Here is a 26834-nt window from a genome sequence, read left to right as displayed (position 1 = left end):
CTACCACTGAGCTAAATCCCCAGCCCCGTCACCAGTTTTTAAAAGTTACTTTTTAAGTAATTCTGAGCAGAACATGATCACAGCAGCGCTTTCTGCTTTTTGAGACCAGCAACATCCCAGATGACATTTATGTATAGATCTAGGAGTTATAATAAATACTTTATCTGCATTGGAATACAAAATTACTTAGAGATTGAATTTTTAGGAGCTGGGATTAAAATTATTATCCCTTCCTTAAATTACTGTTCAGATAAACACCAATGGAATTCAGTATTTCTGTTCTGCTTCATAAGGAGGTAAGAGTAAACCACCATGTAGCTAGGCTTTCATGTAATGTTTTAGCAATTGTAAATGATCTGTGCATATTGATATTAATATGTTTTTAAACTCACAGAAATTAAGAAACTTTCATTTCTTAAATATTTGAGTGAATATATTTTGTTCTTTAAAATATTATAGTATAATCCTTTTCGAAGTTCTAAAATCTGTTAAAAGTCAAATTACTAAAAATATAAAACATTTTTTAAAAAATCACTGAAATAATAATCACATATGTATTTTATACATGAAAATTAATGAATCTTCTTTTAATGTACCCTTTTAAAATAAGTATATGTTCAAATTTAATATATATTATAACTATATATACAATATGCATTTTTGGTAGTAATGAGATCAAAGTCAGCACCTCATGCACAGTAGGCAATTGTTCAAATACTCACAGTCAGTTTCTGCCCCATGTATTTACATTTAAAATAAATTGTTTTTATAGTACTCATTTGTTAGCTATAAAACAACTAAAAACTTACATTTTGACTTGACTATAAGGGTCAAATATTTTGACAAAGCATTAGAAACATTGTATAGGAAATTCTCATTTAGTAATCCTTCTCTCCAGATACATATGTAGCAGAGGATGGCCCTGTCTGACATCAATAGGAGGGGAAGCCCTTGGTTCTATGGAGGTTTGATGCCCCAGTGTAAGGGGGTGCTGGAGCAGTAGAGCTGAGAGGGTGGGTGGGGAGCACTGTCATAGAGGCAAAGGGGAGGAGAGAGTGGATGTGGAATAGTAGGGGGGTTGTGGAGGGGTAACATGGAAATGGGATATCAATTGAGATGTTAATGAATGGAGTGATTAATAAAAAAAATAAAAATGATTGAGCTTTGGGCTGCAGCAGTAAATGGTGATTCATTGCACTAAAGATTCAGATCTCAAAAACAGAATTTACCTACTACATCAAGTCAGAAATTCCCTCTAAGAATCCACTGTTTCCAGACCACACTCTAAAGCCCGCTGTTTCCTGTACTAGGTGGTGAATTGCTTTCTTGAATTTTAGTGAGAATTTCAGCACCGATTTACATAGGGACTGAAGGACAGTTGGGTTAGTTGTAGTGTGGGACAGACTCTCGGCATGCTGCTGCCTGGTGAATGCAGATTTCCCTCTGATGGTGTGAGTGTGAGGACGATGTGAGTGTGAGGACAATGTGAGCGTGAGGACGATATGAGCGTGAGGACGATGTGAGTGTGAGGACGATGTGAGCGTGAGGACGATGTGAGTGTGAGGACGATGTGAGTGTGAGGACGATGTGAGTGTGAGGACGATGTGAGTGTGAGGACGATGTGAGCGTGAGGACGATGTGAGTGTGAGGAGGACGATGTGGGTGTGAGGACGATGTGAGCGTGAGGACTAAGTGTGAGGACAATGTGGGTATGAGGACGAAGTGAGTGTGAGGACGATGTGGGTGTGAGTGTAAGGACGGTGTGGGTGTGAGGACGATGTGAGCGTGAGGACGATGTGAGCGTGAGAACGATGTGAGTGTGAGGATGAGGTGAGTCCGGAATATCCAGGGAGAACAGTAGATTCTTACCTTTATATTGCACACATGAAAGTCTTCCCAACTTGCATCACTAAGCTCTGGGGTCCAGATAACAATTCAAAAGGGCTGTGAGGACTCCAGCTGGTACCTTTCCAATGCAAAGACAAAAGGCAAAGAGAAAGCATCACTAGTGGGGTAACAAGGGAGGATGAGTTGCTCGAGCTATTCCTTTCAAAATATTAAATTTTCAGTTTGAGTTTTATGCCAAAAAGATGTAGCGCTTGGTCTTTGTGGATGGTTCAGGAGGCTTAAGCATCCAAAGACTCATTTCAGAAAGATAAAACACAGATCTATTCAGCAGTGAATGTTTGTGCTTTATTTGGAAATGTTCATTTAGAATGTTTAAGGCACACTCACTCAGCCTTGAAAAGTTGGAGAAGAGAGGACTGTAGAGGTGGCTAGAAGCTGCATTCTATTTTTTTTTTATGGGAGAGGAGTTGAAAGAGAACAAATATGACTGGCATTCCCTAGCTAATATTTTATATGCAAATGTAAATCCTAAAGATAGCTCAGGGAAATAGAAATACTTATTTTCTGTGTATGGGAATTAAGACGACAAGTACTGAGAGAACCATGAAGTAATAAAAACTTAGCCCTGTGTCCAGAAATCACACGCTTATCCACACAAGCTTAGTGTAGAGGGGGCCTGCTTTGTTGCCCTGTGGAAGTAAAAGAGAAATTGAAAATACCATTTACTGTGATGACCTAATGGATATGAATATAGATAGCTATGCATAGCATGTAGAAAGTATGTGCTCTTCCGTAGTATGAATGTCTAGTAAAACAGTGATATCTGTTGCTGGCCTTCCAGTATATTATTAGTAGTGTGTCTGATTCTGCTAACTCAGAGGAGTCATAGACTAAAGAAAGAAATAGCTGAGTTTCTCATGAAATCCGCATAACAAGATAACCTCATTGGTTGCACTCACAACTCTGTCTTTTATAAAGATGAAACGCAAATGGTCAATCCCACTGTTTGCACAAGAGCTGACATAGAAATCATGCAATCTGCTTAGGGACCCTTAAAATATCTTTTGCTTCTTTGTTCAAGGAATATTCATATGTTTATCTACCTTGTTTACCTCCCTGTGAATGAAGACGTTTTACGTACTTAATTTTGGAAGGATAAGATGTATAGGACTTCAGAAGATACTTTGTTTCCACAGTTCACTCCGTTCCACGTAACCTCAGATGTGATTCATACACTGCCGGCTTATTTTCTGCTTCCCTCTATGCATGAACTCATTACTATCATACATAGTACCAAACCTAATGACTCTAATTCCAAGAAATCCCTTTGTTTTGGAGTTTTGTGAAATGCTAAAATTAAAATGGTTGAGAACCACTAACATGATATATACAGTTACTGGTGTTACTTATTAGACAAAAAGTCTATAACATGTATCCTGGTGAGGCATGCACAGATACTCTCCAGCCTACAGATGATCCATTGTTGTCTTTTTTTTTTTTACCCATGACTTTGGAGAGAAGAATAATGTTACTCCTCTGGATTAATTAAATTGAATAAGTTCTAATGGAAAAGTTTAGCCTATATCCTTAGACACTGTGTTCTCCACTGAGACAGATTATGTAAAAGAGCATTATAGATGCAGTAAAATCTGACATTTAAAAGAATTTGCTGTGGTCCATTATTTTCTCTAACAATGGGAACAAGGAAGCAGCAGACGTGAATAAATCAATAAATGTGCTTTTGATTCAGCAGCCATGTTTTTGATTTACTCAGATCTGCAGAGAATGCATTTGGAGAGACACAAGGCCACTGGTGGAATTCGTTAAAAAAATGTTTTATTTTTCCGAGCATATCATTTCCTTGTTTATAGCTTCTTATCATATCTAATATACTGATCCTGATGTTTTGAAAACGTTAGTACTTCCTGACATTTTATATACTCTGTTTCTTCGGATAGGCAGCCTCTCTGAACACACTTGTTGATTGCTTTTAGGTGGGAAAGGTGGAAAAAAGAAGAAAACTAAAAATTCTTCAAAGGCGCAAAAAAACAACGGATCCACTTGGGCTAATGTCCCTCTACCTCCTCCTCCTGTCCAGCCCCTTCCGGGTACAGAGCTCGGACACTATCCTGCGGAACAGGAAAATGGGTAGGAATATGGTGTACCCTGACAACATGGCCCTTCCGTTTCTGTTCATTCTTTCCCTGCATGGAGTTATCCTTGAACTGGCTCCCATCCCTCCACGTTCACTGCATCGTCTACTGTTTGCACGCTCTCTCTCTCTTTCTAGGTGGTAAATATAAAACAGCCCATAGTGAGGAGTGTGAATCCTTGGTCCTCAAGTGCTTTAGATTGTCTGCAATCATGATAATCAGCCTCCATTTATAACGTTGCTTGTTAGTTTGAAAGCAAGTCCCCACAGCTCTGTGAACTAAAGAGGCACTCCTGAGAAGGGCTGAAAGGAAATTAAAATAACCCCCTTCATCATCCCTTGCAGCTTCCTAATGACTTGATGTCTGGCCGTAACAGGGCTCCACCGGTAGAGCGTCACCACAATGGGATAATTGTGGGGACCTGACCAGTGGGTAGAACTTTAATCATCAGTTCTGATGGGAATTTAGGGAAAGGAACAATAAGAGATTCAAGCCAATGCACACTCGGTAACAAAACCATTTTAAGTTAGACAATTTCTTTTGATGGCCCTTAAATGGGATGTTTCTCTATTCTTTACCAAATACCTCACAAGAGTTAGCTTCCTGCCAGCTTGAGTGGTGATTGATTTGAAACACAAAGACACGGATAATGGTTTTTTATTGCCAAAAAAAATCAAATAAAACATTTTACCTAAATGAATATTTCTAAAGGCTGTGTTTTGCTTTCCATTTGCATTAGAACTTTACACACTCCAAGAATACAGAATATATTGAGGTTTTTCTCTTCATAAATCTTGTTTTGCATAGAATTGTTTACCTATTAAGCATAACTTAATTACACGCTGGCATTATGGTTTATATTGGTTCAAATTATATAATATTTATTTTCTCAGGAAATTTTCACATTTTTTCATAGTTTATAAATGCTATCTTTGAGCACTTCACAATGTCTTTTCTAACTCTGACTTTCGATTTTGTAAAATTTTCTTCTTTCATCTACCTTTTCTTCTATGCATGGGTTCTATCTTAACATGTAGGCTATAAATATGTACAATAGATATATTTTAATATATTATATATATATATTTAATATATGTATATATGTCCATGTGTAGACTACATATGTAGCCTATTAAGATACCAGTACATACATATCTTTCCTCTATCTTTCCGGTAGACTTTGTTTGATTCCCTGGGAAATAATCATCATATATATGTAAAAAGATGACTATATAACTTATCAAAATGTTCTCGTTTGAAATTAGCAACTAAGAGCCCACTCTTTATTCTCCTGATTTAAATTTTATATTGTGAATATAATATTAATTCACATTAGTGATATAAATATGTCAATGTCTCAGGAAAAACAAGAGTTACATAGTTCATCCAAAGGGATACTACAAGATTGTTACTTCAGTTTGCATTTTAAGATTGTAGCTAACTATAAAATCAGGGAAATGGAATTTGAAACTTAAAAAGGAAGAAGGGAGTGTTACCACTTTGTAAAAATAACATCTAGAAGTCACATTATATGAAAGATTGTTTAGATTTGTTTCATCCAACAAATCTCCTTAAAATATAGATGTAATGATTACACATTTAAATAAAATTAATTTAATCTAAATGAATGCAAAACTTAACATTTGACCTTGTTGAATAGTAGAAAAATTGGAAAGAATTCATAGTCTGATGAGACTATGTTGATTTAGTTTTATGTTTTAACCCAAACTAGTTTTAGACTACTGATTTGTACGTTATATAATGTAAATAGTGATAGTGGTTATATTATTTATACTCAAAATGCATGGTATTATTTTTCATTTCTGAAATATTCATTTACTGTTACAAATAGCTAAAGATTATTCTGGCTATAAACATGCAAATGCATTTAGAAAGATTATGCTATGCGTTTTAGTTTGTACTTACTTCTGAGTTTTTATTGGTCTTAAGTGCTGAGAATTTGATGTTGGGGGAAAGAAGTATTTTTGACTGCAGCATTCAGGAACTCAAGGCAATAAGAACAGAATTCAACGGTCATTCTCAGCTCCATAACTCTTTACACAGTATGATGCTGGCCAGGAATATGTAAGAGACCTGATTTCGTTTTTGATTTTCATTTGTTGCTTTTTTTAATTTTGCATTGTCATTTGAAACAGATCATAATAAAGAAGTTTGTCAACAATTTTTAAAAAATGCATCATAAATGCCTTGGCCCAGTTGTAGGAATAGAATCGATAAGAACTAGCAAACAGAAAAACTTGTATTTATAGCAATGATCTGATACATTAATACGAAGAATACACTTATGGTCCTAAGACATTTCCTACCTCCAAGTACACATGAGCATGCTCTTCTTTCTACCTCTCCCTTTCTTTTTCCCTTCCCATTTCTTTCATATGCTTGATCATCAATCTATCAACCTATCTCAAGAGAAAGAGATGAAAAACATTATTACTTTGCATAACAAGTCCATGTATATAAAATAATAATAGGTAAACAGGAAAAGACTTGTAGCAGGTGAATCTTGATTCATTTACTCATAAAGGATTCTACCCAAAATTGATTGGCCATCAGAATCTATTTTAAGCCCCCACTAAGGTAGAGCAACTACGAAGGAGCCTTGAGGTTAATTGTGAAGCCTTGTATGCCAGAGACAGAATCAGCTCTTTTACTCTTGATGATAGTCTAGACTCGATCCTCCATTCAGGTGGATAATGTGTCAAATGTTGCAGGAAAATGGCTGTTATGAAATGAAAAAAGCTGAAAGCAGGGTAATGAGATGGACATGAGGGGGAAGGATATAGTCGGGCAGAGTACTAGCTGGGAATAATAAGAATATATTGTTTCAAGGGTTTTTTTTAATCTTTTTTTTACACTCCAGATTTTATCACCCTCCTGGTCCATCTTCTGACTATTCCACATCCTTCCCACCCCCTGTCTCCACCCCCTATCCCTGATCCCAACAGACCTCCCCACTCCCTGGGGCCTCCAGTCTCTTGAGGGTTAGGTACAATTTCTCTTACTGAACCCAGACCCAACAGTCCCCTGCTGTATTTCTGTTGGGGGGGCTCATCTCAGCTGGTGTATGATGCTTGGTTGGTGATCCAGTGATTGAGAAATGTCAGATGTCCAGGGTCACTGAAACTGTTGGTCCTTCTACAGGGTCATCCTCCTCCTCAGTTTCTTCCCGCTTTTCCCTAATTCAACCACAGTGGTCAGCAGCTTCTGTTCATTGGTTGAGTGTAAATATGTGCGTCTGACCCAGCTCCTTGATAGGTCCCCTGTTGTGAGTGCTCCAGAACCTCAGTAATAGTATCAGGCCTTGGAGTCTCCCCTTGAGCTGGGTCCCATTTCTGGGCCTGTTGCTGGACCGCCGTTTCCTCAGTCTCTTCTCCATTTTTGTCCCTGCAGTTCTTTCATACAGGAACACTTATGACTCAGAGTTTTTGACTGTAGGATGACAACCTCATCCCTCACTTGATGCCATGTCTTTCTGCTGGAAGTGGGCTCTACAAGTTCCCTCTCCCTACTGTAGGGCATTTCATCTAAAGTCCTTCCCTTTGAGTTCTGAGAGTCTCTCACCTCCCAGGTCTCTAGAGGGTCCTCCAACTTCCTATGCCCTGAGGTTGTTTCAAGTTTCTAATTACGGTTTCCAGTATTTGCTTCTTAAGAGTATAGACTGGGCTTTTCTTTCAAAGCCATCCATGAGCCAGTTTCTCTTTTCACAGTCTAAAATACCAAAAGTTATTCCGTCATTGTTCAATGAAATGATATTTGAATGTTAATTCGATCATATAGCCATGGTGCCAATGTTTCTCCTTCTTAATATGCTTCTTCAGCTTGAAAAAGGCAATGTGTTAAATGTATTGGAGCCTAGCCGTGACTATACTACATTTATGTTAGTCATAGGCTGCGTGGAAAAATTCAATAGTAATTAAATAGGTTGCTTAGCTTTGTTCTTGCCATTAGAGATTGGCGAGCTTTTGCTCAAGTTGAACTTTATTGTATTTTTATTAGTAATTTGGTATTTGTGTCTGGCCTTTGATATGTTCGTTCGCATGCAACATTGATTGGCTGTCATCTTGATCATTACTCCTCAGGAAAGACAGATAATAGGATGCCTCGTACTCAGCTTACAGAACATCTGGGAACTTTGAACAGAACAGCTTTGAATTTTTTTTTTCATAGGGAGTATTTTTTATAGACTTTGTATGTTACTAGAAAACCCATCAAAATTATATTGCTCAAATAAGATGTACATCTCTAAAATGTGAGGAAAACCATTAAACGGAGCTGTATATAAAATGTACAGTTAACTGCTACTCTCTCCTTTTTCTACAGTAACTTCACTAAACCTTTCTATCACTCTGGAGAGAATTCAGACATGAGCACCAGGGAGGTGACGATCAGTGTTCTGTGTCACGTCATGTAAACTTCATCATGACCTGGCTTGCTTTATTCTTGTTATTTTCCAGGTCTTTCAGATTTTCTACCCTCATTCATTTTTTCTATTCGTACAAAGCATATTAAATTCATGCCCCCTTTTCAGCCTTCCATGTTCTAGAGGGCTATAAAGTTTATTGATTGTGTTTGAAATTATCTTTGCCAAAATATCAGGGCTCTGTTGATAACAGCGTCCACCCTATTGTAATGAGAAGCTAATGAAGTTTGTTTTAGCAAGTTAGCATACGATGCAATTTATTTAACTAGTAATTCCATTTTAGGAATACCAAACATTTTAAGCAGTCTGTCTTTTGCCCAATATTACTTGAATAATAGAAAATGAATCAAACATAATTTACTTGAATGATTTTCACTTTCTCATTGCAAAGAATGTATATAACACAAGCTTCTTTTGCTTTGATGCTCATGTTTTATTCTAGAATTACATAGCAACGAAATTGTTTATTACTCATCCGGTAGGAATACTTTTGGTACTAATGACTTATTACTATTTTAAGTTTTACATATCCACACATATTCCTACATATAAAACTATAATAGCTTTAGCAATAATACAATGTAAATACTGAAAATATGACTCTTAATTTCTGTTACAAAAATATGTTATTTTTGGCAGACTTTTAAGAGTAAAGCTGACTTTAACTATTGGTAAATGCCAACAGTAAATCCATTGCATACTGAAATTAAGTCATTAGTATGTTCTAAACATGTTTTTTTTTTTTACTGTAATAATGCAGCACTCAAACTCAAATAAATAAACCATGCAAAGAAGCCTAAGCTTTCTTTTTAACAAAGCTCTTCTCATTCAATAAGTGTGTTTCAGGCCAGCAATAAGGGAGGTAAATCTGCTGAGGAAAAGACACTTAAGCATATGAAAAGCTCAATATTAAACTGAAGGCGTAAAATATTTAATGGCGGAAATCTAAGATTGATTTTCAAATGAATTTTCAATGAGATTGCCAGTACCAGTGCTGGAACATAGTATCCCCACACTGGTTAGCTTTGTTAGTAAGTTTTGTAAAAAACACATGATTCAGAACTAATTTAATGTACAGAATTGTAAGATTAAAATGAAGAACCCAGAAAGAAGAGCTTACTTGAAATAATTCTGTTTCTATGACCAAGTGGAACAGGGTGCAAAAGTGCAAAGGAAAAGGGAAACAGAGCCATTTGCTTTCATGTGAGAGTCTTGCTGACAAACTATGTCCGCTATCTGGAAAATAAGTCGAAGCTTAGCTCTGTTAAATGAACATAATAGAATGAAGAGAAGTAAATGGCTCTCTTCCATTGTTCTGGTGTCTTCATAGGTACATTTGTAAACAGTCTGCAGGACTGATTGTATGAGAAAACCTAAGCATTAAATGCAACGAAAGGAACTGCGTACAGGCTTTAGAGCTATAGAACTCTTCCTTCAAATGAAAGCTGGGACCTCAATAAACCCAATTAAAATGACAATGTGTTAGAAAAACGTTTCTTCTACACAGATTGGCACACATTATACAGTTAATAAATAGAAATACCGATTTAGACTATGAAGTTTTCTTATAGAGATAACTTGTTATTTGAAACACACTGAAATGTGTCTGCTGTTCACAATAGTGTATAAGATATTTAGAGACAGTCATCCTTCCGAACGGTCCATGGCTTCTGAAGCAGGGCTTTCAACTGTAAGCTAATTGAAACAGAAGGACATTCAAGTAGCCTCAGCAAGGCAAAACAAGTGCGTACAAAAAACAAAGGATCGAAAGGTGACACTAACTGTTTGGAGAACATTTGGCTTGGGAATACATGATTTTAGAGATCCAGCAAGACTGACCAGGTAGAGAGAACCTTACTCTGAGCTCCCTGGGATTAATGAGCTCCTATGTAACTGATACTTTCTCTCCTTGCTTAAGGCCACTATTTTTCTCTTTTTCTCTTTTGGAAACTGAGTTCTTTAGTATCTAACTCTGGGCTTGCACAAACATAATTTAATGGATTCCCATTGCTCCTAGCCAACAGAGCATTGAAAGTCCATGAACTGTTTGAGATCTCTGGGTATCCATTGCCAAAATAGTCTCTGTCGCTGGTTCGTTGTATCATCTGATTCTGCTATGCAGAGTCATCCTTCTACATCTACTCTTGTTTTCCTCATATCCCTTCCAACTTACTCCCTTCCTCTTACCAAGTCTCCTTCCCTCTTCTATGTTGTTTCAGTAAATGTTCTATCGCTGAGAAGAGACACTATGACCCCAGCAACTCCTATGAAAGAACACATTTAATTGAGGCTTAGCTTACAGTTCAGAGATTTAGTGCATGAGCAGCATGGCAGGAAACATAATGACCCACAGGCAGACATGGTACTGAGAGTCCTCCATCCAGATCAACAGGCAGTGGGAAGAGACAAGACAATGGACCTGGCATGAGTTTTATTTGGAACCCAAAAGCCCACCTCCAGTGACATACTTTGTCCAACAAGGCCACACCTCCTAATGGGTCACACCAGTCACACCATTCCCTGGTAACCAAACATTCAAATCTATGAGCCTATAGGACCATTTGTACTCACAAATCTTTCTGTTTGGTCTTTGCTTTGGGACCCATAGGGTTTAACCAGAGTTGTCCATGTAAGCAGGGTGACTCCGTACACCAGTACACAAATAACTCCATAGTGGCTATATCACTGAAGACAATAGCTTCCTGTCTTCCAGAAGCCAGAGCTCTGCTGTGCTTAGCATGGCGCCATTAGCATCTCCCATTTAAATGATTACTATTGAGTTAGCCTTTTGGGAACCACGACTTTTGAAAAGACTCTCCATTTTTTTCAAGTGTCTTCAGATTTATTCTTTGCTGGAAACAGTGTAAATAAAGCCACTATTGATTTAGAATTTACTGTTTCGGGATTCTACATGCTTGATCCACATTCCCTTAGGAAACATGACATGTCATCTAAATTTTCAAAGAAGATGTCATAAACTGAAAAGGAGGATATAAAATGTTGGGCTTTGGGCCAAATTTATTTTACTAAAATTCATAATTACTCTTCTTTCACAAGAGAATTTGGAACTTCTGTTTATGTGCTGAAATAAGCATGGTGCGTGTTTCTGCTGACAAACTTAAAGAAATTAAAAGTTTGTTGATGGTTTTATGACCACACATTGATAACAGGTTTATTATATGGAATAATAGATTGACAGAAGTCTAGAAAGTGTGAGGTGATCAATCAGTATTATTGGCATATTCTGTTTGGGCACACAGATGCCCAAGAGATGGGAATGGATAAATCTCCAAGTGTTAACTTCCTTAGTTGTCTTTAACAGCAATTTTGTATTTCTACATGAATAAGTTTGGTGGGAAATTCTTGCCTTTGTAACTGTGTAGCAATGATTAGCTAATAAAGTTATTTAAAAATAAGCTGAGATATTTTGAGATGCTAGTATATAGTTAGGAATAAGAACAAAGTCTATGGCCATACCACCCTGAACGCATCCGATCTCGTCTGATCTCGGAAGCTAAGCAGGGTCGGGCCTGGTTAGTACTTGGATGGGAGGAATAAGAACAAAGATAATGGTCAGGTGACTTACTATGACAGCATCAATAATGTGATAAGGAAGACATAAACTGAGGAACCTTTTAAGAACCCTTATTTGCTTTTCATTTGCTAGTATGAGTATGCACTTATGTGTGTATGTCACTGAACATGTTTTTCTTATTTAATTTCAGCTATGACAGTGATAGCTGGTGCCCACCATTACCAGTGCAAACCTATTTGCATCAGGGAATGGAAGACGAGTTGGAAGAGGATGAAGATCGCGTCCCAACACCTCCTGTTCGCGGTGTGGCCTCTTCACCCGCTATCTCCTTTGGGCAGCAGTCCACTGCCACTCTTACACCATCCCCACGGGAGGAGATGCAACCCATGCTGCAAGCTCACTTGGATGAGTTAACCAGGGCCTATCAGTTTGATATAGCAAAACAAACATGGTAAATATCCTCAGTAAACCAAAGGCCCTGTACTCCCTACCTATGGAGATGCTCTTGTGTGTTTATTAAGTAGAGATGCTCATAAAGCTACGTGGGTGGGATGAAAAATGATTTTGAATATGTGTTAACCATCTATATTAAGAAACTGGTGACAGAAACCTAACTGACAAATATCACACAACTGGCTAAAGAAGTGCATGGAGCAGGGACTCAGGCTGAGTATTTTGGTGGCACCCAGAATCTTTTCTCATTCACAGACCAGCTTCAATTAGTTTATACTTGAACTCATTTTTAATTCTGCAATAAAGCACTCCTTTTAAAGTCTTCAAAGTGCCTGTCATTAATTCTGTATGTGGTTGTAAATATGTAAATGCATGCTTCTGAGAACCGTTATGGTCAGTGTCAGTTATTAAAAGACTTTGGGCAGAATTAAGTGGATTAGAAAATAATAATGAAAAGAAAAATGCTTCAAGAGAAATCCATGAACACATAAAGATCTTTTGTATAATAAAAGTACAAATTCATAAATCACACATGGAAGTCTGTCAGATGTTCTGTGAAAATGTGGCAGGAATAGAAATAGGACCGAGCCTCACATTTTCTTAGAGAATTCGGTTATTCTGAAATACTGATTTATATTTCAGTATATATGACCTACAAAAAAAGTATCTTGCATGGATTTACATCATACCTGAAGTCAGATGAAAGACTTTGCATCTTTTTTCTGACTGAAATATATTCATAGTGAAACAGCCTTCATCTTCAGTGTTTGCAAGCTACTTCCTTTTAGAATACACTGAAAGAATTTAAAGAATACACTGGATTATCTACATGCAAAGCTACAGATTATTCTCACAAATCACTATGGATTAAAATAAGCGAGGGAAAGAGATGTGGACCAAACTACTGAAGAATTTCAAAAGCAGAGATCTCCCTGTTTTCTCCCATTGGAGTCCCAGGTAGCTAGGTTTACCTGCATTAGCAAGATGGGGGGATGATGGCTAACCCTGTTTTACATGGAGACAGAGCTCGAGACATTCCCTTAGGACTATTAAGGTTAAATGCACTCATGACTAACCTCGATAGTCAGCCCATGAGAGACAAAGCTATGACTTTGTGACTCAAAGCTCTTTCATGGTTTGTCCTGTTAAAAATTGTGTAGACCAGGGCTTCGAATTCTGCAGACAGCGCCAGATAAAACACACACCCCCAGGTCTCAGAGGAAAGTATCCACCTTTATGTTCTTTTAGTTGAGTGGAAGCGACATGCCTTGTTACATATTCTTTTGAGATCTTTTTCTTGGGAAACTGCCTGTCTAATTCTAATCTCTAATGTTTAGAAGGGGTTCGATTTTTCACTTAAGTTGGGCACTGATTTCTTTTTCACATTTAAAATCTCCCATGTATGACTTGCCACATAGATATCTCCTGAATGGTTGCGTGGGCTCTGAGTATGTTTCTATTCCTTCTAGCTGTATTCTGAATGCCAGAACTGGCTGTGTATGTATGAGTAGCAATTTATCCAGTACCTAAAAACTACCTTGCTTGCTCTTGTGGTTTGGAAGTGTCCCTTGCTCTAGGGTACACATCACATTCCCAGAACTCTAACGATAAAAGGCTCCAGTTTCGCATTCAGAGTTCTTCATACTAACAGATAAAATGTGCGAAGCACTTCTTATTTACTAGAAGATAGTTGTAAACCCTGCATACCTTCACCTCATATTTCATTATAATTTCTAATACTGCTTAAATTAAGGAGTACATTTTTCATCCATGTGTAATTTTTCCCATATTGACATACTATAAATTATGTAGAATTACAGTATTCATCTGTAATATTCCCATCCCATTACCAAATCTAGAGCATCAAAGTGAAATGAACCACATATGTAATATTACTTGATACCCTCTTCATCTGCAGCATCTTCTCTCTCCAATTTACAAAGTAGATGTGATTCCACATGGACACCAAAGTGAGCTTGGCAATGCTCAGTATTCAGTCCGAGAGAATTCACCATCACTTGCTTTGCCTTTCTCACTACAAATGAATGGGTTGTGATGGATGCCAAGGAGTTTCCTCAAATACCTGCTGTGTAACCACAGAGATTAGATCTGCTCCCATTGAAGGGATGTCCAACTCTTGGGAGTTCATCCCTAAGAAATCTAGAATCCTGTTAATTTTAGAGTTGTCTATAAGTTCACAAATGCAATTCACAGATGAGTCTTATGTAATTTTTTTTAAAAAATGGGACATTTCCCTGAAAGATTATAGATCAGAAGTGAAATAGCCCTGCATTTTTTTCAAAAGCCAATAGCAAAAATGCCTTGTTCTTATTAGCAATGACTCTAAGGAAGGAGCTGTTTGACTACTTCTGTAGGAAATTAAAAAAAACAAAACAAAACAAAACAAAAAACCTCAGACATAGAGCACACTTGTTTTTTACTTACAGTAACAGATAATCACAAATTAATTCCATGAGCATTTTACAGGTTAGAAATAATTCATTAATAGTCTTACAGTAAATCCAATGGACCCAGGGTTCCAACTCAACATTGTGTAAGTCATAAAATGTACACCAATGATTTTCTTAAGTATTTTTAATAAATGAATGACCATGCATGTTCTATTGATTTTCTAAGATTGGGACTAGATATCTTTACCCACAAGGCTATTGAACATGCCTTATGTTCTAAATTCAATCCCTTAAGACTTTCTTGGTGAGAACGATTCCAAGTACCAAGAGCACAAAGTATTTGTGTCTAATCTACACTGGGATAATGAAACATCTGTTCTGTCTAATGTGATGGGAGTCATGCCAACAGCATCCTCATAGGCCAGGAACTGTGCCAGAGGCAGAGCTGAGCCAATCACACTTTCGCCTGAGAAACTTTCTCCAACTAAACTGCATCGATTAAAACAAATGATTTGAACTTCAACACTAACCAAGCAGCTATTACAGGCAAAAAGGAAGGAAGGAAAAAAGGAAGGGGGGGGGAGACTTGGTTTGTAATAAATATTCCTATTCTCTTTTAAAAGCTTGTTGACACAAAAATTCTTGATATATATTTTCCTTCCTGTGTATTGCCTAATAAACAATGAAAGCAAACTTTCCTAATTTGTGTGGTTGCCTTTTGGGAAGGCATTTGCCTATATCAGTGTCTCGGCTGAAATAGAAGACAGTGCTGTGGGTGAGTAAGCATGGGAGACAGGATGAGTTACCATAACGTGCCATTTTACAGGAATTACAATTTCGTTGACTGTTAACAAATTGTTTTCTGTCTCTTATTTCTTTTTGTTTGAATTCCAGGCACATTCAAAGCAATACTCCACCTCCACAACCCCCAGTTCCACCATTAGGTTACGCGTCCGGAGCCTTGATTTCTGACTTGGAGACAGATGTTCCAGATGAGGATGCTGATGATGAAGAGGAACCATTAGAAATTCCCAGGCCCCTCAGAGCACTAGACCAGACTCCTGGTTCCAGTATGGACAATCTAGACAGCTCTGTAACAGGTAACTAGACTAATAGAACAAGAATAAGTGACCTATTTGCAACATTAAAATGCATCATAAATCAAATGCTTCCTTATGTAAGATTTATTCCACTCCATATATTTTTGTAACAGTTTAAATATGATAATGTTAAACACCAAATTCAAAAAGGATTTAGAAATACTTTTGCTTTGCTGCTAAAACGATAAGGAAATTCATGAATTTTAAAAAGCTTTAAAGACATGAAGGAAAACTCAATTATATCCCAGGCTTTCAAGAAAAGTTCACTCTGCTAGGGAACCAAGTCTGTTACATGAAAAAAGCTTTACTTTTAGAAATGATATAATTTGTATATCGGGAACAACATACAAAGTGAATGAGATCTTAAAACGCTCCTTGATATTTTACCCTGTAAAATCATTCACTGGTGAAAATAAGCAAGCCTTCAGAAGGAGCCTCTCTTAGGTTACACACGGTATTATATTTTTGGAGTGGAAACATGCATATTGAGATAAGCAATACATTTATGCATTTCACATTGCTGAATATAATCACCAGTCTTCTGCCAAGAAGTGTAATTATTTTGACTGTTTATTGCTTAGGTTTCCTTTTTTTTTTTCTTCTTGTTCACTAAACAGACTTCCATTGGTGTAAGCCTAGGGTGACTCTGAGAACTAAGCAGCAGCCTGTTTCCAAGGATTTAAAATTGTCCAAATGACATCCCTTATATACACAAAGGAAGTAGCAAAAGACAAACTTTAGTCTTTCTATTCCTTAGTTATCTACCTCTGGACTTACAAACAAGTCCCTTACTAGACAGTGAAGACAGAGCTAGTACAAACCTGAGTCTGATCTCTGTACTCTGCTGGTCCATCTCAGACAAACTATATCTATGTCATTAGATAATTCCTTTCCTCCTATAATGCTTCTTATCAGAGCTTCCCTGATTCCATGTGTACTCTGAGAGTTTTCTAATCTCTACAGTACTGAGACTGCCTGATAGATCTACAAGGGCTGCTGGACCATGGTATATGATGGATCCATCCAGCTTCTGCCTTCCTTTTGGTGATTCTCAGCATCTGAGGCATGAATCTAATTTTCAGTATTTCCTCTTGCCTGAGGCTGAGCTGATTATCAAGCTAATTAAGATTTTAAAACCACAGATATATTGTGGTGATTGGAAACATATATCCAGCTGAAGGTGACAGGGCAAAAGTTAAAACTTTTGCATTCTGTGAGAGCTGACTTATTAGTACACTATTATGTTAAGCCTCTTTGCCTGAATTTCTAGCATAATCTACTTTAGGGCAAATCTGAATATCTTTGCATATTTCACAAGTAATACCAAACTGTTTCCTATTAAGAATGCAACCAGAAAAACGTTCCCAGAAAAAAAAGGCAAAAGTCAGCTATAAACTCTGAAGTTCTGTATTAAATATTGCAATCCCTGAGACAAAATATGTCTCTCTAACTTAGAAGAATACTACTTGACCCTTTCACATGATAAACTGTTAAGAACTAGTTAGGATATCTTGTGCAATGGTAGTCCAGCAGTGTGCACTTCCCCTATAGCTAATTCTTTTGATACTTATATTTGCTGCTTAATTGTTGCCATGTTAAAAACTTTTCAAGACAACTATGTATGTATTCCCTCACAAGGAATATGTCCCCTGAAAATATATTTTCTTAGTGAAGTTATACCTTTTACTACAGTAACTAAGAACTTCCAATGTTTTATCTTTCCTTCTGCTAGAAACTCAGACGACATCTAATCAAAGGATTAATTTCCCTTCTTGACCAGTAGTTCTCAACCTGCCTAATGCTTTGAAACTTTAATACAGTTCCTTATGTGGTAGTGACCCCAACCATGAAATTGTTTCCATTATTACTTCATAGCTAAAATTTTGTGACTGTTATGAATTGTAGTATACATATGTGTGTTTTCTGATGGCCTGAGGTGACCCAAGTGAAATTTGACCCCAAAGGGATTGTGAACAACTGTTCTAGTCTGTCTGTCTATCTCTCTGTCTCGATCTCTTTCTGTCTCTGTCTCTGCCTCTCTCTGTCTCTCTCTGTCTCTGTCTCTGTCTCTCTCTCTCTCTCATCCTCTCTCTCTGTCTCTCCTGTGTGTTTATTAGTTTGTTTATGAACATAAAAGAATGAACTTATTACATTCAATCTGAGAGCATAAAATGTGTATATATGTAGATTAGACTATAAGTGAACATGGACAGTTTATGAGTCAGGTAGAGAGTATGTGCACAGGAAGTAAGTGAATATATTGGGAGTCATGAGCACATTAGAAAGTGCATAGGCATGTATATGGAGAATGTGAGTCCATAAATTCATATGAGTGTACAAAACTAAAGGGTCACTATAGAAAGAATATGTGAACATATACATGGAATGTATATGTGTCCGTTCACTTGTGAGCTGGCAGAGAAGGTGCATGGGTGGAAGCAGCAAATGGACATCTGCTTTGAGTATTTGCCCAGAGGTACCTGTATACATTAATCACGGTGCCCCTCTGCCCACTGCAGGCACTATACCCAGATAGTTCACAGGTATACATTCAGGCAAGACATTTATACATATAAATACACACACACGCACACACACACACACACACACAAATAAATATGATTATTATAGAAACAACTCTCCTTTGTGAAGAAATACATTATTCAGAGTATGTTCAGAATAACTGAAAAATCTGTGGAACTCCTTAAATTCCAAAACATATTCATTTAAGAAAAAGGTCAGGAGAAAAAAATTATCAATGGTTCTAAATTTTATAAGCTTAGTTTTAAAAAAAAGCATGTATGGACAAACATACTGCTTTATATAATTATTACCAAAACAAGCTTTTATTCTGTGTCCTTACATATATTCCTGGATTATATATTTGATTAAATTATTATTATTATTATTATTATTATTATTATTATTGTTGAGTGACTTTTTACCCACCTTCTGTTTTCTTTTGGAGACAGGTTATTGCTATGTAGCCCTGCTGTCTTGGAACTTTCTGTGTAGATCAGTTCTACAGGCTGTAATTAAAGGCAGGTACTACTACAGCCTGACAGGTTTTTCATATTTTGCAAACATACCAAGGGAACAAGAACTAACAAAAGGAAGGAAAGATGAGGGATGAAAAGAAAGAATTCCCAGAGGAAGAAGGGAAACAAAGAGGAAGGGAGAAAAAGAGTGCAGAGCTGAGATTTCAAAGTCTAAAATACTTAGGATCTGGCACTTTGCACATGCTTCCTGCCTTGGTTCTTAGGATTTACCCTAGGTTAGTTCACTTAACTTTAAAACCATGATTGCCAATGCCCTAATTTTATAGATAGAGGAATTTATCTATCTACAGATGGTTAATCATACAACTTCATCTATTCTGAATATATATTTACCACTTAATATATAATATATTATGTATGCCATTTAATATATAATATATTATGTATGTATAAATATAATATATTATGTATGTGCTTCTAAATTATCATGATATCTATTTGATTGTCACAAAGCACAAAAATAGGTTTAGAGTTGCAGTGCACATCATGTTGAGATTGGGAAAATAATCACTGAAAAAAGTTTCCATATTCAAAACTAAGCTAGTGAGACTTCTAGCAAAACAGCAATGCACCATCACAAGGTAACAGACAGAGACAGGACTCAGCAGTTTATTTTTCCCAATGCCATTCTAGATTTAATGATAGTGCCATGAAAAAGAAAGTTCCAGAAGGTAGAACAGAAAGAGATAAGAAAAAGGGTGTCCTTAACATACAGTTGAGAGTCTATCTTGCCTCAGTGTAAGAACTAAGGTCAATAATGATGCTATTAAGTGGGAGAGAAGTTGTCTTGTACATTGGAAAACACATGCACATGGTGACTAAAATAAAATAATGGACCAATTTTCTTTGGGTTTTGGATAGTTCAATGTTTTTTCTAGAGCTCACTCAACTGCTCAGTATGAAAACACCCCACTTGGTGGTCTAATTGCAACACAGGTGTTTAGAAAGTGGTTCCATTAAACTTTTCAACTGAGGATTTCCCTCTATTACAAAAATATTTGAATAAATTAATTTTAGTATGAGTGGGCATCTCTGGGAAATGCTACAAATGAGGAATTCATTACGCTAGGGCTACTTCAGCAGCTCTAGGATCTTTAGGAGAAATTTGATGCCAAATTATGTTTATCTAAGTAAAACACATTAGTGGACATTATATAACCAAGGGAAATTTTTCCTACTTGTTTGTTTTGCTTTTCCTCTATGTTACATACATATGCATGTGTGCATGCATATACACATGTGCATGCAAATATGCAAACACACACATACATACACACACAAAAATGGGTAGATTTGTTGCTCACTCGAATATTGGGAGGATCAAAAGAATTTTCACATATATTTACCTTTTTTTGTTCTACATCTAGAAAAGATCAATATTAGGATTGGTTTAGCTGAAGACAATTATAGCAGAAGATTTGACTTAGCAAGTAGTTAGACAAGCAGTGGATTAAATATTGGCTCAAAAACATGGGGGCTGTAAGTTTTTGTGGATCATAAAAATGGTAATGCAACAATTAACAAGGTCATATTATAGAGCACAGACTTTACTCTAGCTTAATGGCTCTAAGGATAAGCATTTATCAGCAAGGAAGGATTTAGCATAAATTGACATGTAAATGAATTGACGACTGATCATAAATTAATTTTAGTGCTGAAGATGTAATAGAGACACAGCAAGATGCCACTTTATCATGGCATTTTATGCTCAGTAACATTTAAGCAACTTAATGTCCTATGTGAGATTCTTCTTCATCAGCCTGAATTAATTTCAGATATTTTTTCTGGCCTTTCAGCATTTTTAAGCTGAGGAATTTAGAAAGATTAAAGCTGTAAACACCAATAAATTTGCTATGTGGCATAAATTCATTTTTCATTAAATGTTTAAATATGTATTGATTATGTTTGTGGCTATAATGTGTCAGAAGTGTATGAATTGCTTACAGTTTCGAAAGATTCTCCAGGCAGGTTGTTCAGACTTGGTATTTTCTAATACATGTGTTCACAGATATGGTAGACATGATTCCTATCAAAGTGACTTACTCTTCAATCTAACAATGTTTTTCTTATCTTCTAATCTTTCTCTCTGTCTCTCTGTTTCTCTCTGGCTCTCTTTCTGTCTGCTTCTAAGTATGACTAAGAATCTCACACACAATTAAATTATGACAAAGTAAATTCATCAATTTACTTTGAATAAAAATACTATAAACTACTACTATCTGAATGTAGCCAAGTATACCATTATATATATACACATATATATACATGTATATATACATATATATACCATTATATATGTATCTTATTACATATTATTACATAAGATGCATTCCATTATATACTAAAAATATATTTGTTACCATTTTTTGTTGCAAGACAATCACATCATTATTTTTTTCTGTTTCTAAATAATCAACAAGAATTTACTAGCATTATATGTTATTTAATAAATAAATAAAAATAAATAAGCTAAATTTTCTAGGAATGTTTATGGAGATGTTCTTTTGAAGATAAGATAAGGTCATTGCTAAGACATTATACATCAGATAGACTAATGCATAAAATTTACAGTGAAGAATGAAAATATTAAATTTATATTATCTAATATGTCAATCTTTATTGAACTTCTGTACTTCAATGTCCCTGTATAACATATGCCAGAATGGATAATAGGTAGTTCTTTATCCATAAAACTCTACTTCCTATGGAATGTATATGCAACAGTTCCTGTCAAGGGATGGAACCAATGTACTGTTTTCTTCTATAGTATTTCTGCAACAAAGAGAATGAGTCTAAGTTTAACAGCAGACTGAAGGTGAAACAGAATCAAGGCAACAAAGAGCCAAGATTTCATTAGACACAGGAAATCAGAGTAGCAACTGACAAAGTATGCTTATGTGGTGGAAGATACTGTTGTGTGCCTACCACACTGCAGAGATAGACAAGACTCTGTAGTACAAGGACCCAGTGATTCAGAAGCATAATAAGGATGTGATTGCGATGATGATGATGATGACAGTCTAGAGATCTTTATATGGAGAAATCAAAGTGTGTCGGTTCTTGCAAAAGACAGTTAGACAGCAATAAGGAAGGCAGGAGTACCAGAGGCAAGCTCAAGAATTAAAGCATGAAGTGTGTGGAGAGAATAAGGGCTCTGCAGTTTTGGTGACACCGTACTGAATAGCTCAGAGCTTTTCTTTTTCCTTGTGGTAAGGGCACACAGTCCTTTGCTTTGCTTCTTCTCTCATTGTGGCCTATGGGTCCTCGACAATGATCTTTAACTCAGAGAGATGAATCTGTCTGAGGAGGATCTGTTGATATTTTTATCTGTCTTAGGTCCCTTGTAGTGGTCTGTGTCAAGCAGACTTGTTTGGAATATAAAGACCATGTCCTAGTGCTTTTTCAGCTGGACTCCGAACAGCCTCTCTCTGACACTCCTGACTCCATTTTAATGTCTCAGATGATACTACTCCTTTCCAATTCTGTTTGCTCTGCTCTGAAAAGGAACGTATGTGTGTCACTAACCTATTCACGAATATTTTAAGTACTTCAAACTCTTAACTACACTGCTCTCTTCAAAGGATGAGAATAGAGCAAAAACTCTACCATATTTGATTTTCACCTATTTCTCATAAATATGTATTTGTGTTAATTAGGAAACCTAAAACATGTGTTTCATAAACACATGTTTGTGTCTCCTTTCTAAATATATTAGGATAAGCACTATTTGGTAGTTTATTATATTATGAATTAAATCATATAACAACTTAAGTAAATATTAAATTAATTATAGTAAATAGTTGGTTTAACTCCCACTGTGATTTTGTGTTTTAAAAAAATTGAAAACTGGCTTTGTAGAACCTTAAGAAAGTGTTACTTGTAGTAGTATCTTCAAAGTATTTTATACCGGAAGCTATTTGTGCAAAAATTTGTATTTTTCCACTAACACTGTGTTTCATTTTGCAGAAAAATCTACCTTATGGCTCATGATATTTTATATTAATTATTTTTAAAGGAACTGGAGTTATTAAGCTAATTAAAATTACAGCATATATAACAACATTGTTGTAAATAAAATTCAGTAAAATGCAGTATTCTTTATATTGATATTGTTTAGCCATTTAATATATAAGTTTTTGTTGTTTTTATGACTAACTTTTAGCTTAAAATCTTGGTATAGTTTATGGAGTCTGAACTACATCTAAAATATATGCACACTATTTTTTAATCAATTCTTTCTGCTTAAATACACTAAGTTACTGCAGTCAGATCACTCTTTCTTGTTGTACAGCAAGTTACATATGTTTAGCAATCCTTGTGGGAAAATGATGTGATCATTAAATCAATTTAAGAATTTAACCAATTGATCTGTGATGCGTCAGTGAGATACCAACAGGTACAGTTTTTTAATGCCCTTAGTTCTCTGTTATTAGAGTGTTGGAGACATAGATGATAGTGGAATAAAGAACTCACAGTGAAACTTTAAAATATCAGCCAGGGGATGAAATAGCCAGCTTGGCCGTTATGCACTGTGTTACAGCAGACGAGGTATCTGATATCCACGACTTACTGGAGCACTACATTTGTTTTTAGGTTCAATGGTAAATGGATGGGGCTCTGCATCTGATGAGGATCGTAACTTTTCTAGTCATAGATCTAGTGTAGGTAGCTCCTCAGATGGCTCCATCTTTGCCAGCGGCAGCTTTGCACAAGCATTGGTGGCAGCAGCAGATAAAGCTGGTTTTAGGCTGGATGGAACCAGTCTTACAAGAACAGGTTGGTAGACTCTGAGTCAACACTCTTTGCATGAGAGAATCCTGTCCTCCAGACACTGACCTTTTCTTCTGCTCTTCCTTCTCAGTGAATCTAACTGCAGGCTTCTTAAAATATGCATGAACACAGTTGGATAGACGCTCTGTTACCAGGACAGCTCTTTGGATGCTAATATTTTGGAGCCAAAAATAGGCTCCTTCTCACTACCTTGCATCCCTTCCTTCCTTTCTTCTTATGGCTCTGCTGGTTAATTGCAGTGTGCTTCCTTTTCATATTACAAAAAAAAAAAAGCAATTAAGATTGTCATTAAACTTTCAGTAACTCACACATTGCAAAATTCTCACAAAATCAATAATGAACCTGGTGATAAAAATTATTCAGCTTTTGTCTCCACTGCTTTACTTTCTCCCGTTTCTTTTTGCGGAGGCCCTTTCTGGGAAGGTTTCCTCAGCATGGGGTGAATGGGTCTAAGACTATCTAACAGTTCACTTGGCTGATGGTCCTAATTGTTTGACTAAGATGTTAATACAATGATTTATCTTTGTTTTAAAGGATGCTCACTAAAGATATACCCAACGCGTTTGTGAGTTCAATAAGATATCTATATGTGTACTGCTCTTTAAAGTGAATCTGTTTTGATTTCAAAGCCTAGTGAATAATAGCACCCAAGTCAAAATTTCATAATTGTTATGTGCATCTCATGCCACAGGGTGGGGAAAGATAGGTGCGATTAACTTTGGTAATTTATAAGTAAATGAGTATTTTGGGGGGGAAAAACAACAGCTTTGGCACAATTTATATGCCATTATATTTGTAATACACACTTCTTATCTGTATATAATAGAAGACAATATTCACATTTACTATGTTGTCTTAACAAAAGAAACTAATGAAGTATCAAATACATGATTCAATTTTAATGGCACTCAAATGGTAAATTGACCTTTGCTATACGTTCAGGTGATAAAATCACATCATGGATGTTTTCATAAGTTTCACCATCGTTATTTCTTTCTAATGTGCATGAAATATTCTTCAAACAAAACATAAGCATGCGTCAGGCATTGCAAAGGTTTAATTTTATAGATAATCCAAATTAAAATATGTTGTGATAGAGCTGGTTATTTGAATTTTCTTGCTTCCCAAGGCATAAGTCAGAATCTTTATGTTGCCTGAGTGCTTCTTGTGGTGTTTGCTACAAGCAAAGAAGGGAGAGGGTGCAAGGGAGCTAATAAATTAGAAGGCATAAGTGCACCAGCAGCATGTATGCTAAACGCTAATAAAGCATTAAGCAATATCAAGTCACACTGACTTAGGAAAGTGTAACTACATATGATAATTTTGTATGAAATGAAAATATGCTTAAGAGAATATGTGCACATAAACCAGTCCACTCTTACAATAATAAACTTAGTATCAAAATAATTCATTGTAGAAAATGTATTAGCTGACCCTTTTCCTAGAATAAATTCCATACATGGGATATTTTCCCAGAATAAATTCCACATATTCTAAACTATAAAAAGAAAAAATGTAGAATGCCAAGTCTTTTACGATAGGATAATATTACTCAGAAAACATATATCACATTTTGGGTTATACACTGAGACTATGACCTGCTACTTCTACATGGATCTTAATTCTGCTGAAAGGTAGAATTCATTGTATATGAAAATTAAGTGGTAAGGTCAATTTTATGTATGCATCTCAGCAGACATTTTGTGTAAAATTTCAAATATTATGACTCCCAAAACACCAAAAGAGTGTTTAGCATTCAAAGAGTAAAATTTGACTCTTCAAATATAACAATACACAATTTAAAAAACAAAACAAAAAAGACGCTTTTCTTATTTTGAAAAGTAAATGTGGCACGCATTTGCATAGATTTATGAAAGAATTATCAAGATTGTCAAGTCTGAATAAAACTATAATCAAGCAATGGGAAGCATTTGGTTGGTGGATTTATTTCAGGTTCATTTGTTTGAAATGTGTTTCTGTTGGATGGGGTCTTCTTAGCTTATTAAAAACCGGGTAAATTACGTGCAGCAGGCCATGCATTCCATACAGACATGCAGTGGGCTTTTGTACCTTCACAGAGCATCTGTGGGTACATTCACTGTGTAGTCTAGTTAAGAGCAGAGACACAAGGCTAGACAGAAATAAAGTATTACAGTGGCATTCTCTATGTCCATTCCCTTGGTTTTCATTTCAGGAAAAGCCTTTACTTCCTCTCAAAGGCAGCGGCCCACCAGCCCATTTTCTACAGACAGTAACACCAGTGCTGCCCAGAATCAAAGCCAGAGGCCTCGGCCCACCAAAAAACACAAGGGAGGGCGGATGGACCCACAGCCAGTGTTACCTCATCGGAGGGAAGGGATGCCAGATGGTAGGTTACTCATCCTAACTACATTACCTCATGAAATGTTCTCTGTGTTCTCACTCACTTTCAGTAAAGGAGGTGTTGTAGACTAGGCACTGCCTCAATACTTACCAGTCCAGATACTTGGCCACGTGCCATGTTTAAATGAAACACACTCTTTTTCAATCATGTGAAATTCTTTATCATCATCATCATTACCTCACCATCAGCATGCCTCAAGAAGGACCTAGAATTCTACTTCCCAAAGTCTCAGCTCTTCTAAAACTCTCCAGCATCTCATCTTAAGTATAGGAAGGAAACTGTCAGTGAAAGTGCACTTGTAATTGTGTGAGAACACTTAAAATCATTGGGCCTATTATATTTTATTTTATTTTATTTTGAGAAGACAATGAAGTGATCAGCTAAGGTTTTGTGTTCATGAATTTTAGAACCAATAGGCATCCATAGTCTGTTGATATAAAGACTTTCTTTCTTCCAGGTACTGCAATATGTGATCACAATCTCATAAACAATAGAAAAATGAAAAAGAGAAATTTTATTTCTCAGTCTTAACGTCTAGGGAGTGCAACACTTGGTGCCAGTTAATAGGGTCCTTTATGGCTACAGGAGGTGGCTTCTTTTGGTAATCTCAAATGATGGAAGGAGTCTCTCTAGTGTTCTTTATAAGGGCCCTGAGCCAAC

General features: G+C 36.3%; 1 protein-coding gene across 37 annotated transcripts in view; it reads left to right on the top strand.

Moving 5' to 3' along the window:
• The window catches only part of Robo2 (roundabout guidance receptor 2), a 1567832-nt gene that overhangs the window by 1528700 nt on the left and 12298 nt on the right, over nt 1–26834 (top strand). For 20 of the 37 annotated variants that reach the window (NM_001415038.1, NM_032106.4, XM_063270795.1 and 17 more), the window contains 4 exons: nt 3843–3996; nt 12168–12428; nt 15736–15941; nt 25986–26159. In NM_001415038.1, coding sequence (NP_001401967.1) covers nt 3843–3996; nt 12168–12428; nt 15736–15941; nt 25986–26159 — 795 coding nt within the window. Of the gene's footprint in view, nt 1–3842; nt 3997–12167; nt 12753–15735; nt 15942–23593; nt 23777–25985; nt 26160–26834 lie in introns of those variants that run through there. The other 17 variants (XM_039088674.2, XM_039088673.2, XM_039088672.2 and 14 more) reach the window with 3 other exon arrangements.

The sequence above is a fragment of the Rattus norvegicus genome, chromosome 11 (assembly GCF_036323735.1).
Source record: "Rattus norvegicus strain BN/NHsdMcwi chromosome 11, GRCr8, whole genome shotgun sequence".
In the NCBI taxonomy this organism is placed as follows: Eukaryota; Metazoa; Chordata; class Mammalia; order Rodentia; family Muridae; genus Rattus; species Rattus norvegicus.
This window is presented reverse-complemented; position numbering and strand designations above follow the sequence as displayed.